General features: G+C 38.3%; 1 protein-coding gene across 2 annotated transcripts in view; it reads left to right on the plus strand.

The window, feature by feature from the left end:
• The window catches only part of map4k1 (mitogen-activated protein kinase kinase kinase kinase 1), a 55435-nt gene that overhangs the window by 34191 nt on the left and 7453 nt on the right, over positions 1-13791 (plus strand). For both annotated transcript variants that reach the window (XM_014995523.2, XM_014995521.2), the window contains exons 3-22: positions 1278-1368; positions 1451-1515; positions 2553-2608; positions 2689-2736; positions 3357-3399; positions 3667-3739; positions 5384-5515; positions 7090-7152; positions 7895-7976; positions 8348-8464; positions 8581-8662; positions 8746-8798; positions 9790-9836; positions 9920-9961; positions 10066-10086; positions 11871-11916; positions 12494-12653; positions 12800-12900; positions 13416-13457; positions 13544-13622. In XM_014995523.2, coding sequence (XP_014851009.1) covers positions 1278-1368; positions 1451-1515; positions 2553-2608; positions 2689-2736; positions 3357-3399; positions 3667-3739; positions 5384-5515; positions 7090-7152; positions 7895-7976; positions 8348-8464; positions 8581-8662; positions 8746-8798; positions 9790-9836; positions 9920-9961; positions 10066-10086; positions 11871-11916; positions 12494-12653; positions 12800-12900; positions 13416-13457; positions 13544-13622 — 1443 coding nt within the window. The remainder of the gene's footprint in view (positions 1-1277; positions 1369-1450; positions 1516-2552; positions 2609-2688; positions 2737-3356; positions 3400-3666; positions 3740-5383; positions 5516-7089; positions 7153-7894; positions 7977-8347; positions 8465-8580; positions 8663-8745; positions 8799-9789; positions 9837-9919; positions 9962-10065; positions 10087-11870; positions 11917-12493; positions 12654-12799; positions 12901-13415; positions 13458-13543; positions 13623-13791) is intronic.

Raw genomic sequence — 13791 nt, forward strand, 5'->3', positions numbered from 1 at the left:
TTTTAGGCAAAACTTTGCAGAAAACTTCAGAACTTCATCGACCTTCAGAGTCTTTGATGTCTTCAAACTTTCCAGAGACTCGAATGCAGTGAAATGTTAATTTACTTTATAAAGAAGTTTATTTCTAATTCTAGATGAAATCTTGTATCAACATTTCATCGAACCATTAAATATCTCTGTTTCCCTTTTGGAAAATTATTTTCTCTGCTTCCAGAAACTAAAATCCACTAAATTCATCCGACTCTTTCAGATGACGCTTTAATTCTGAGAAGGAAACCTGAGAAATGAGGAAATATTGAACAAAAAAATCACAGTTTTTATAAAATTCCCTGTAAATACCCATCTGACTTTTTATTTTGTCAATTTATAACTTGGTGTGCACAGCATATTGGCATTAATATCGGCATCAGGTTTAAATTGTTTTATATTTTCGTCTCGGTGTTGTCATAACTCCACCGTTGGATCTGTAAACTTTGCAACTCTTTGTTTTATTGTTTTCTCTGTGTTTAGTAGAAAATGACAGGATGGAACCATAAGTTATATTTAAATATCTACAGAACTTGGAGAAATAAATCATTTTTGTTGCATCCTCAAACCTTAAAATCCTTACACTGCAAAAAACACGAAATATTATCAAGTAATTTTGTCTAGTTTCTGGTGTAAATATCTTACTGCACTTGAATTAAAACAAAACTAACTAATAAGTAACTTTTCAGCCAGATATAAGAGCTTGTTTTAAGTAAATAATGTATTAATATTGATGAACAATCACTTGTTTCATTGGCAGATTATTTCACTTTAAACATGGGAATATAATATAATATAATATAATATAATATAATATAATATAAGTGAAATAATCTGGAACTTTTATTTTTTTAATCAATCAAATCAGATCCTCTGTTTTGCTGAAAAGTTATTTGTAAGTTTTTTCTAATTTCAAGTGTAGTAAGATATTTACACTATAAACTAGACAAATACATTTGGTAATATTTTGTGTTTTTGCAGCGTATGATGGAAAGAGGGTGCACTTACTTTCCCCCCAGGCCTGCATGTTGTAATCAGTAAACAGGAGGAACTGTGGTTGGAAAAAAAAACCTTCCAGCCGCGTTAAAGATGAGCAGAAAAACATCCGAGCCCCAAACAGAACGTGATTCATCGTAAACAAGTTGTAACCCCATCAGAATGACTCACCTGTTGCCAAGCGGACGAAGAGAAAATGAGGGGAAAAAAGTCTGCAGGCGTTTTATTTTGAAAGCGGCTTTCTGTCTCCACAGAAGACGATTTCTCCATCATCCAGCAGGAAATCGTCATCGTCAAGAGCTGCAAGCATCCCAACATCGTGGCGTATTACGGCAGCTACATACGGTTGGACGTCTCCGTTTCTCTGGATGCTCATTTATTCGTTTTGAACGCAGCCGCTAACGCTGAGCCGTCTGTCTTCCTGCAGAGCCAATAAACTCTGGATCTGCATGGAGTTCTGTGGCGGCGGGTCCCTCCAGGATATCTACCACGGTCTGTTTGTTTCTTTATTTAATCTCTTCTTTGTAAAAATATTGAGTTAAAATCCCCCATTAAGTCTTCAAACACATTTCTTTCTAAATAAATAAAGAATAGATTTTTATTTTAAAGAGTTTTAACATTACTGGGAAGTATTGACAACATTGTAGATGGAGGAAAAGTTTAAATCCAGTAATTATAACTTTAAAAAATTGCAACTAAAACGTAATTAGTTGAATTTTCCACAGATATAATTTAACGTGTTCAGGGCATTAAAACATTTGACGTAGCCTTTATTTTGTACAGCGTTGCTCTAAGAACATTGCAGATGGGACAAAAAGGAGAAGGAATAAATTTCCATCAAAAAACTCAGAAATTTTGAGAGAAAAAAATCTGAAAATTTCAGAGTTTTAAAAGTTGAAATTTTTCAGCTTTTAAAACTCAGAAGTTTCCAAGTTTTTTTCTGAACGTTTCTGAGATTATTTTAAAAAATATCAGAGTTTCTTGGTGGATATTTCCTTTTTTTCTTTCTACATTTTCCCTGATACACAGTCGTAGTTTTGCTTGTTAACTTATTATTAAAATCACAGGGAAGCATTGACTTCTACTGATATTAATATTGATCCTGGTGATCAGAAAGAATCTGCCAATATTTTTATCACTTTTCAATAAAACTGAAAACTTGAATCCTTTTCGTCTGTAAAAGCGTCAACAAACTTTAATGCACCTTTTTTCAGTTTAGTTCAGTTTTTGTTTTTTAGTTTGAAACTTGCAGCACATTTTTGCTTTAATGGTAAATTTTTAATTGACTTCAGTGTTGAATTAAAACAAAAATATTTTATCAAAATCAGATTCTGTGTCAGTAGTTTGTTTTTTATTCATTTGGAAACAGGCGCAGTGGATCCTCACCTGGCCAAAACCCCAAACAATTAAAAAAAAAAAAAACCTTTTTGCTGTTTTTACTAATTGTGACGTTTTTCTTGTTCTTACTTTCTGTCTGCAGCGTTTTTAGTTTGCATTTGTAACGATTAAACATGAATGTTGTCCTGCAGTGACCGGCTCTCTGTCTGAGCCACAGATCGCCTACGTCTGCAGGGAGATGCTGCAGGTAACCGCTCTGTTTTCCAGGTTTCCTTGCATATTTTTAAGGACCTTCAAAGTAAAAGTCTCCTGTGTTTGTGTGAGCAGGGCCTGGACTATCTGCACGCACAGAAGAAAATCCACAGAGATATCAAGGTCAGCCGGTCGAAACCGATTCCGTTTACGTGAACTCTGCGTTTGTTTTCTTAAGATCAAACATTCAGCTAAAACATGCAGACTCCTGCACTGCAAAAACACAAAATCTAAACAAGTACTTTTGGTTTAGTTTAGTGCAATTATCTTAGTACATTTGAACTAGATGTTTTTTAATCAATATTCAATAATTATTGACTCAAAACAAGCTCCTGTATCTTGCTGAAAGGTTACTTGTAGGTTAGTTTTCTCATATTTCAAGTGTTTTAGGATATTTGGACTTGAAACTAGACTAAAATATTTTGTCAGATTTTGTGTTTTTGCAGTGAAGAAGTTTTTACTGAATAATCAAACTCCACGTTTTCCTGGAAAACACGTTTTCTGCTTTTGCAGAACTAGATTGATGACAGTTTCTGTTCTGATGTCCAGAAATAACATTCGTGGTAAACCGTCAGGTGTCTGAGCTCCAGCTAATCAGTTTCCAGCTGTCAGTCGTGTATTTTCGCTCTCCGTCCTGTGCAGCTTCGCTCACAGATCGCCGGGCAGATAGAGGGAGAAGCTGTGAAGAATGAAAAGGTTTCTGTGGTGCAGCTGCTCTCATGTTGCGTTTCTTTTCCTTGCAGGGTGCCAACATCCTCCTGAATGATCAGGGCGAGGTCAAACTGGGTAGGTGGAAGTTTGCAGCGTCTGCAGTGTCGCGGTGTGGTTAGTGAGTCACTCACCGCCAAGTTGGCAGATCTCATCACAACACTTCTGCTGCCTCGTAAAACTGTGGCATTACTTCAAAAACACAAACATTTACAACATTTACTGCTAATTTTCACTCGATTCACAAGGCTTGAGCGAACGCTGCAGACCTTAGCAGCAAGAGATGCTAAATGAGTAGCATATTTTAGATTTTAAATGTCTTTTCTCATTTCTGTTTAAATGCAGCTGACTTTGGGATCTCGGCTCAGATCACAGCCACTCTGGCTCGGAGGATGTCCTTCATCGGGACGCCGTACTGGTGAGACGCGCCGCCGTTTCTCTGCAGCTCCAATCAGAATGAACGCAGCGTGTTGCTAACTTAGGCCACAGTTTATTACTAAACTAAACAATGATTATACAAATCTAACTGCAAATGAAGACGCCTATCTGATGGCTTCTTCATGGCTTTTACAATTATTAGACAGAAAAAGCAAAATCTTACACTGTATTTTTTTTGTCTAGTTTATTGTCAGAGTTGACGCCTATTAAACACAGAAAATAACACAGGAAAGACAAGAGGAAGTTAGATTCTTAATACTCGCGAGGAGAACAGACAGAGATGTGCTTTCAGTTACAATCTCCTATCGCTCTGAAAGCACATTTTCCTGCTTCTCTCTTTTTATTGTCTTTAGGATCCCTAATCACAGAGAGCGCTGTAACTCTAAAGGGAGGGGGGAAAACACTTCATCACACAGTCACAGCCCCAAGATTATCACTAACTAACAACACAATCTATCTTAATGTGGATTATTCAGTTCCTGACCCAGGGTCAAACAGAGCAAGTTGTACGTCTTCACGGCGACGGTTTCACAGCTAACAGGTCAAAAGCAGGGCGTTCTGTAGAGAGCTGCTGTCACTGCTCTTCTTCAGAGAGGCCCTCTGAGAAAGGAAATCAGTGATTAACAATACAAGAACATTTCTTAAAGATACAACTAAACAAATAAGTGTACATAAAGCAAGAATATTATAAAGGTATAACAACATTTGATAAATAATAATACAATGTACCTAACGTTTATGTTGCAAAAATCTTGAAAAAGACAAAACTAACTTACAGACGCAGATAATAACTAGTTACATTTGCATGAATAACTTTTTGTAAAAAAATTAACATTAACACCTCAGGTACACAAAAACTGTCAGTTTCTAATGCAGATGTTTTAGTACAGTTTAAATAAGACAAAATGAACTTAATTTGAGTAAATAGAAGTTTTAGTAAATAATTTCTTATTGTTCATTTTTGTAAAGAAGTTTTAGTTTAGGGAGAAATGTTTTGTTATAAGTGAAATAATCTCAGTGAAATTATAACTTTTTTAATATTGATATTAAGGGGTTATTGACTTAAAACAAGATATTTTCATCAATATGTTCACTTTGCTTCCAAACAGTCACAGAGTCATTTTTAAATCAGTTTTAATAGTTTTATAGTTTTTCTGTTTTTCTTCTAACCTTTGCTTCTTTCCATTAGTCCAGTTCTTATCCCTGACCATACACTGCAAAAACACAAAATATTTTTAGTCTGGTTTCTAGATCAAATATTTATTTACATTTGGAATAAGAAAAACTAACTTACAAGTAACTTTTCAACAAATAGAATCTTTTTTTAGTCAATAATTCCTCTTGATGTTGATGAAAAACTTCCAGTTTCATTGGCAGATTATTTCATTTACAGCAAGACATTTTCTCGCGTTGTTAGTGAAATAATCTGCCAGTGAACTGGAACTTTACCATCAATATTAAGGAATAATATCTTGAAACAAGCTGCTATTTCCTGACAAGATAAGTTAGTTTTGTCTTAGTTCAAGTGTATTGAGATATTTTTATAAGAATCCAATAAAACTACTTGGAGGTTTTGGTTTTCAAAATGTTCCAGCTAACTCTGTCTTCTCCCTCCTGTCCTCAGGATGGCGCCAGAGGTAGCAGCTGTGGAGATTAAAGGCGGCTACAACGAGCTGTGTGACGTCTGGTCAGTGGGAATCACGGCCATCGAGCTGGCAGAGCTGCAGCCGCCCCTGTTTGACGTTCATCCGCTGCGGTGAATAAACGCTCACACTCACACCAGCAAACAGCTGATTGATTCACAGCAGGAGGCTGGAGCCGCCCGATGAGCCGCTGTTTCCTGCAACGGCGCCCTCTGCTGGGCTTTGATTTGCACTAGCATGTCTAGGAAATGTGCATACGCTTCCATTTTTTATGGTTTTTAAGTTTCTTCTCATGTATTTTTCTCTCGTTTCTATTGAAAATATGTCAGCACTGAATTAAGACCAACTAACCTACAAGTAACTTTGAAGCTAATATACAGGAGCTTATTTTAAATAAATAATTAATTATTGTTGGTGAAAAAGTACAAATGCCACTGGCAGATTACTTGGTAATCAACGGATTTCGTGCCGTTACCTAGCAGCCCCAGCCAAGCCCAACTGGTTACCTAGCAACCCCAGTCAAGTCCAGGCCGTTACCTAGCAACCCCTGCCAAGCCCAACTGGTTACCTAGCAACCATAGCCAAGCCTAGGCTGTCACCTAGAAACCCCAGCCAAGCCCAACCCGTTACCTAGCAACCCCAGTCAAGTCCAGGCTGTTACCTAGCAACCCCTGCCAAGCCCAACTGGTTACCTAGCAACCATAGCCAAGCCTAGGCTGTCACCTAGCAACCTTAGCCAAGCCCAACCCGTTACCTAGCAACCCCAGTCAAGTCCAGGCCGTTACCTAGCAACCCCTGCCAAGCCCAACTGGTTACCTAGCAACCATAGCCAAGCCTAGGCTGTCACCTAGAAACCCCAGCCAAGCCCAACCCGTTACCTAGCAACCCCAGTCAAGTCCAGGCTGTTACCTAGCAACCAAATTCTTGTTCAGCTGGCAGATTATTTCACTTATGACCTGGGAAAATGTCATGTTATGACTGGAACTAGAACTTTTTCATGAATATTAATGAATTATTTATTTAAAATAGGATCCTATGTCTCCCTGAAAAGTTTTTTGTAAATTAAACCAACAAAACTGCAGAAACACAAACTCTTACCTGTATTTTTTATCTAGTTTCTAGTGTAAATACCTTTGCACACTTCAAATAAGACAAACGACCTTATAAGTAACGTTCCAACAAGACATAAGAGCTTATTTTAAATCTAATTCCTTAAATATTGATGAAAATGTTCTAGTTCTATTGGCAGATTATTTCACTTTTAACAAGTGAAAAATGTTTTAAGTAAAATAATCTGCCAGTGGAACCAGCATTTTAAAAAAATCTATATTAAATAATTATTTACTACTTGTCTGTTGGGTAAAGATACGAATGATAAAAATAAACATGTTTACAGTCAATGGAGGAGGAGAATTGTTAGAAGAAAACTATAAAAAGGAGCATAAATATATCCAGCTGCAGTCAGAGTCACAGCTACAGTTTATTTAAAGATGACGCTTCCTTTGTCTCTTCTTTAGTCATGGTGAACATGTAGCAACTTGTGTACCAGCTGCACCACTGCAGCTCATTAACATCATTTTTCCATTCTTTATCTGCCAGAAGCAAAATCAGCTGTAGATAATTTGCTGAAGACCATAAAGTTTCTCCTGGTTCGTATCTCATGGATCTGTTTCTGTCCCTCCTGCAGCGTTCTGTTCCTCATGTCCAAGAGCGGATACCAGCCCCCGAAACTGAAGGACAAATCCAAATGGTAAACATATTATTTATTTAATTAAACCTTTATTTAACCAGATAGAAAACAAAGGCAGCAGAATAATGGACACACTGCAAAAACACTAAATCTTACCAAGTATTTTTGTCTAGTTTCTGGTGCAAATGTCTTATTTCAATTGAAATAAAACAAAACTAACTTACAAATAACTTTTTAACAAGAAACAGTAGTTTGTTTTTAGTAAATAACTCCTGTTGAAATTTGAATGCTAAGCTAACTCTGGTCCTACAAACCTCGGTCTGGGTTCGGCTGAAGTGAACTATGGTTCAGGTTGAATGCATATGTGAACGTTAAGCAGACCAGAGACGCTCCAAAAACAGGAAGCAGACTACAGTGCAGGGCATTCTGGGTAAACCAAAACAAACATGTTAGCCTAGCGCTAGCAGGAGAAATGGCTCCTCCAACCACTAAAATCTGGCACCACTCCATTTTTGTTTGTTTTGTGAAGTTGTGTGAGGTTTTCCTGTTGCTTCCTTCAGTTGCAGCGCCCCCACAGGTCAGGAGGGGAACAGGTTTTTCAAAGGGTTTGGTTGGTTTGACTCAGAGCAGAGAGGAAGAGAACCGCAGCAGCTGGAGATAGAACCGAGTCTGCTGGATTGTTAGATGTGTAAACAGCCTTAGTGTTGTTCTTTTTATTTTAAATATCAGCCGTAGCAGATAAATTTGATCTGTTTTAAGGATCAGTTGGTCCCTGATCTCATGACCTGCTTCCTGTCCGCAGGTCGTCCAACTTCTACAACTTTGTGAAAGCCATGTTGGTGAGGAATCCCAAGAAGAGACCCAGCGCCGCCAAGATGCTCTCAGTGAGTTCAGATTCATTCATTCATTCATTCATTCATTCATTCATTCATTCATTCATTCATTCATTCATTCATTCATTCATCAGATGAATCAGTCTCCATCACATTCACCTATGCTGCAAAAACACAAAATATGACCAAGTACTTCTAGTCTAGTTTCTAGTGCAAACTTTTTAAAACACTTGAATTAAGACAAAACCAACTTACAAAACTATTAGCTCCATTGGCAGATTATGGCAGATTACACATGAAATCACCCCAGGGGCCACAGTTGGCCCCCACGCCACACTTTGAACACCCCTGATTTACTGCTAACCTGCAGCTTTGTTTCCTCAGATCCCCTGATGTTTATTTTTCCTTATTTTTTTGCGCAGCATCCGTTTCTGACCCAGCAGTGTCTGAACCAGGAACTGACTCTGGATCTGCTGGACAAGTTCAAGAATCCTGAGAAACACAAGAGCTGCGTGTCGACGGAGGACGACGACATGGAGGTCTGCATCAGACGCTCAGGGATTAAATACACCGGTCTCAGACTAGCTGCTCAGCTCCTTCCTCTGAAACTCTGTGTGTTTTCAGCTTTTTTTGTTTCGTTTCTTTGTGATCTAAGGTGGCGCCTCCTGCGTCGCTAAGAAGAATCCAGTCTATCAACAAACACAACCGGGCCGAGAGGACCAACTCCGACATCAGCTGTGAGAAACCCGCTGCGCTTTTGTGTTTTTAGTTTCACTGGAAGCTTCTCTGGACACATTTAACACGATCTCTGTCTGATCAGTCGAACAGATTTACACCCAGAGGCCGATGAAGACCGGATCACCAAACGTAACGGTGCGATTTCAGTTCCAGTTTCTTTGTTTCTCCTCGTCGGTTCTCGTTCTGAATGTTCTTAAAGGGCCGGTTGTGCCAGAATATACCGATCAAAACTGTTAAAGTATTAGTAAGTAGCTGTCTCTGTAATCAATGTGTTTCTTCAAAATTAAATAATATTGATCATTTTCTCACTTGATCAGTTCCTCCAGAATATTTGTGTCTAAAAATCTTACCAAGTTTTTTGTTTAGTTTCTAGTACAAATGTCTTATTACACTTGAAATAAGACAAGACTTCCTGAAAAGTAAATATTTAGCAAGATATAGGAGCTTGTTTTAAGTAAATAATTCCTGAATATGGATAGAAATGTAGTAGATCCATTGGCAGATTATTTCACTGATAGGAAGACATTTTTCCCATTTTTTTAATTAAATAATCTTCAAATGAAACTAGTATTTTAAGCAATTATTGACATAAAATAAGTTTCTGTATCTTTCCAAAAAGAAAGATACAGAAACTTAAAACTTAAAAAATAATTTTTAATTCAAAACTTACTTTTAGTTTTGACTTATTTTAAGTGTTTGCACTAGAATTGAGATAAAAATACTTTGTAAGATTTTGTGTGTTTGCAGTGTGTCAGATCCTTTCTCTTCAGTTTATTTTCAAAATATCTTTAAAATACCTTTCAGAATATTAATGCTACAATAATATGAATCTTGTAAACAAGGCTAGCTAGTTAGTTAGCAGTTCTCTAGCAAATACTGTGGTGTAAATGCATCAGAAAATAGAAAAACCTGAAAAATACAACAGAAACAGAATATAAAGATGCTAACAGCACTGGGAGAGGATAAATTAGTTTTGCAAAGTCTATTTCAGGGATAAAAATGGGATTTTTCATTAACTGTCCACTTTAAGTTAATAATTGGGGGAAAATATCAAATTTTTACCTTCATCAGATATTCCAGAAACATTTGATAAGTTTCATATGTTGGGTTTTCTTTGTTTCCACAGTTAACGCCGTCATCAGGATCCACAGGCAGCATCAACAGCCCATCCAGGTAACGAATTAATCCGATTAAATCCCAAATTAAAGCAATTTATCTGCAATAAACTGATTAACGTTTCCCCTTTCGCCTCTCAGGGATCAGGACTCGGATTCGGACGACTACGATGACGTGGACATGTGAGGAAATAAGAAAATTAAAAAATAATAACATGGATCTTGTTTTTTAGCACTACGTTTATTTTGTCTTGTTTTATATTTTCTCTTTCTCTTTGTCCCTTCAGACCGACGATGCAGCCCTCAGGGTGAGACGAACAAACTTTTCTTCATGTCTGTTTTATTGCTGCGTGATGATAGAAAACCTTTGCAATAGAGTATTCCTTTATTTATGAGAATAAAGTCATATTTATGAAAATAGACCAACAGAAAGTCAGAAAATTAAAAAACAAGTTACATTTTAGTCAATAGAGAAAAGTCTCAGTATCCTGCTGTGGATTTTAATTTTATGATAATGTGTTAAAAGGTTAAGATTTTCCTTATGTGTAACTTAACAAGATGCTCAACATTCCTCATTTATATATTTAAATAAGTTCTTATAAAATAACTACTTTTGTCTCATATTATTACAACTTTTTATTATTTCATCTTATTCTGGTAATATTATGACTTTATTGTCTTATTTTGTCTTTTTTCCTGATAATATTCTAACTTTATTCTTTTTTTTTTGAGTTGTCATGTAACAATGAGTTTGGGCCTCTGCCCGTTTCCTCCTTCTCTCTGTGACCTTTAACCTTTTGGTCACCATCCAACGTCCAGCTGGCTGAATATTACAGCTGTGTCCGAATTCAGGGTCTGCATCCTTCGAAGGACTGGTCTACGTAGGACGGGTCCTTCGAAGGCCGGGAATAAACTAAGACCGGAAGAAAAATATCTGTGGATTCGGACAGGTGTAGCCTTCACCAACTGTCCCCGCCCCCACCTCAGCGTAACTCATGTTGCCAAGCAACCGTGACAGCGTGAAGCAGAGAGCGGAGAAGAAACAAAAAACAAAAAAACAACGGAGCCGAAGTTTGTTTTTCAGTCATGTATTACTGATTTCTATATTATTCTTCAACTTTTATAGTAAAGGATGTTCCATAGTAAAAAGGAAATCTCTTAGTTTGATTCTAAAATGTTCAAATATGTACTGCACTTTTCTACAAGGAATACAAATTATTCATTTACAAATATAATACTCTCCACATCGCAGATAGGACATTACGGTTAAATAAACCTATTATGTTTGAAGGCTTAACTTTAATTAATAAATCAAACCGATGTGCCTCTGCTTTGAAATACTTTGTAAACCAAACATTTTCAACCAGACCTGTCTGAATAATATCGGTGTTTAACTCCCACTCATTGGGGAAAGCTAGCGGGAGTTTTTATAACAATGTGCCAGGAGTTAGGCGTTTTCTCTCGGTGTACCGAACCTGGAGCGCCCGGCCGGCTGACAGCTGGAGGGGAGCTGGCTGTTAACGCAGTGGTAGCAGACAGGTCCGAAAATGTTAGAGCAATATTGCAATTAGGTGATGTATTGATGAACCGAGCAGATATTTAAGATTTACACACTTACATTCTCGCCTAAAAACGTTGAACCAAATCACGTTGTGTCATTTAAAGTGTTATATAGCTAAATAATTTGTCGCTATTCACCGCCATTATCGCTCTGCCTGAATGCCCAGTTGGAACCCGCAATGAATTATGGGATATCGCGGGCCGTGAAGGATACACCGGACCCATCCTTCAAATCTGGGGAAAAGAAGGACGCATTTGAAGGATGCATTTGAAGGAGTCTTTGAATTCGGACAGGCCTTGTCGCCACGCTATGACGTAATCGGCCTACAAATACGTCCTTCGAAGGATGCAGACCCTGAATTCGGACACAGCTTACATTAACCTGAAGAAGATATTTTAGCCAGCAGTTAGCTCCACCGGTTTTTTACGATGTGGATATTTCACGCTGATGTTGCGATTTATTTCCGATAAATCGTAACGCCTCCGGCTTGTTTCCAAGGCAACTACTGACCCAGCTTTCTCTCTCCGACAGTCTCATAATGCCAGAAGACGAAACTCCTCCTCCGCTTCCTCCAAAGGTGAGAACCGACCCCAACGCCGAAAACGTTTTCTCTGAGCAGAAAAAGAAAGTACACCCCGGGTTTTTGGTGTCAGTAAAAATAAACCTGATCTGGACTTTAAATCTGACCTCTAACGTACAAAAACATCACAATGTTCAGTTTCATTACTGAAGATTCGTTTAAATACGTGAATTTAACAAAATGACCTTTCATGACCTCTGGAAACAGCAGCACAAACGTTTAACACCAGTTTGTTTAAATTTGAAGAAGGTGGGAGGGACAAACTTCACTCATGTGCATGGAGAAACTAAGTACACCCTTGGTGTTTTGATCGAATTTAAGAAAAATCAGAAGCTTAAACTCCTCTGACTCCACCAGCCTTCGTTAGCCTGTTAGCCTGTTAGCTTGTTAGCTCAGGAAGATCAGAAACAGTTGAGCTAGCATGAAGCGCTCTTGAAGGTGAATATCAATAACCAGTAAAAATCTCAGATCATTTATCGTTTTCTCCGTTAAAGCCTTCAGGATCGGTCATTCTGTTACAGGACTTTTCGTCGTTTCTGTCGATCCGTTTTCACAAGTCGCTGTTTTCGTTTAGCCCAAAGCCCGGACCAGCTCGGAGGAGAGCATGGCGTCGGAGGACGACCGGTCGAGGAAACACGGATCCCTGTGTCCCCCTGCGCCCGCCCCGCTCATACGGACCTCCAGCGGGACGCACGTCCGACCCACGCCGCACCCACGGGCGTCACGACACTCAGGTGAGCCGAGCCAATCAGAGAGGAGCAAACATCCGACAGGTGGATGGAGGAATGGAATGGATCTTAGCGTCGGTATGTAAATTTATCTCCAGTTCAGATTTAGTAAAAATTTTTGTTTTTGTGTTTTTTCTGTTTTTGTGATCTAGACCCTCCATCGTTACCGACCCAGATCCAAAACATCCCAGCTGACACGGTTCCTCCAGAACTTCCTCCTAAAGATTTCAGAAGACGGAAACCGATATCAAAGGTAGGAGAGAAGACGAAGTTTTCAGGAAAATAAAAATGAACTTTATAAAAGTTAAATTACCTCCTGAAAAAAGACAAACTGTCTTCTGATGAAACTCAATGGGGAAACGGCAAACATCTGATTTCTGATTTTTAGGTTAATTAAACAATAAGATGTTTATAAAAGCATAAGGTGTCTGCGCATCATTAAAAAGCCTTAAATGTATTAATTTAAAATAAAGATCTTAAAATGTTACAGATCTGTAGGATCATCGGATCGCCTTTGTTCATAGTGTTGTTCTGTCTTAAGTTTCTTTCCTGCCTGCATTAAAAAAGGTCTTAAAAAGTCTTAAATTCGACTTACTGAAACCTGCAGATACGTACGGGAGAAGATTAGAGCCCAAATCACAACTTTAAACTCCAACCAGCCTCGGGTTGCAGACTGCTAATCTAGATTATTAAATATTAGCGATAGATCTGATCGTCTCTCAGTTCATCCCGTCAGATTTGAGTTTTTTCTCCGTCTTTGTTCCTCAGGATCTCCCAGAATGCCCCAGCCCCGTATTGAAGAAACCTCCTGTGAGTTCCTCCTCCATCTGAACTCGTTTCATAAACTTGTTTTAATTTGTTTTAATCTGAATCTCCTTCTCTCTTTCTGTCTTCAGGTCTATTTTAAAAAGATTTTCCATGGCTGCCCTCTGAAAATAAACTGCTCCACAACCTGGGAAAACCCAACGTCCAAAGGTTCCCGAACCGCCGGCTGTTTCACTTCTTCTCTAAACTCTAAATCTCATGTGTCAAACTTAAGGCCCGGGGGCCAAATCCGGCCCATCAGAGCTTTTTATGTGGCCCTTTGACTCCAGAGGCCAAATTACTTCAATCAGTCCCTCCAGTTTTTGTGACTGTGTGATCG

This window comes from Poecilia mexicana, unplaced genomic scaffold (assembly GCF_051168715.1).
Source record: "Poecilia mexicana isolate PSO_F unplaced genomic scaffold, ASM5116871v1 scaffold_13, whole genome shotgun sequence".
In the NCBI taxonomy this organism is placed as follows: domain Eukaryota; kingdom Metazoa; phylum Chordata; class Actinopteri; order Cyprinodontiformes; family Poeciliidae; genus Poecilia; species Poecilia mexicana.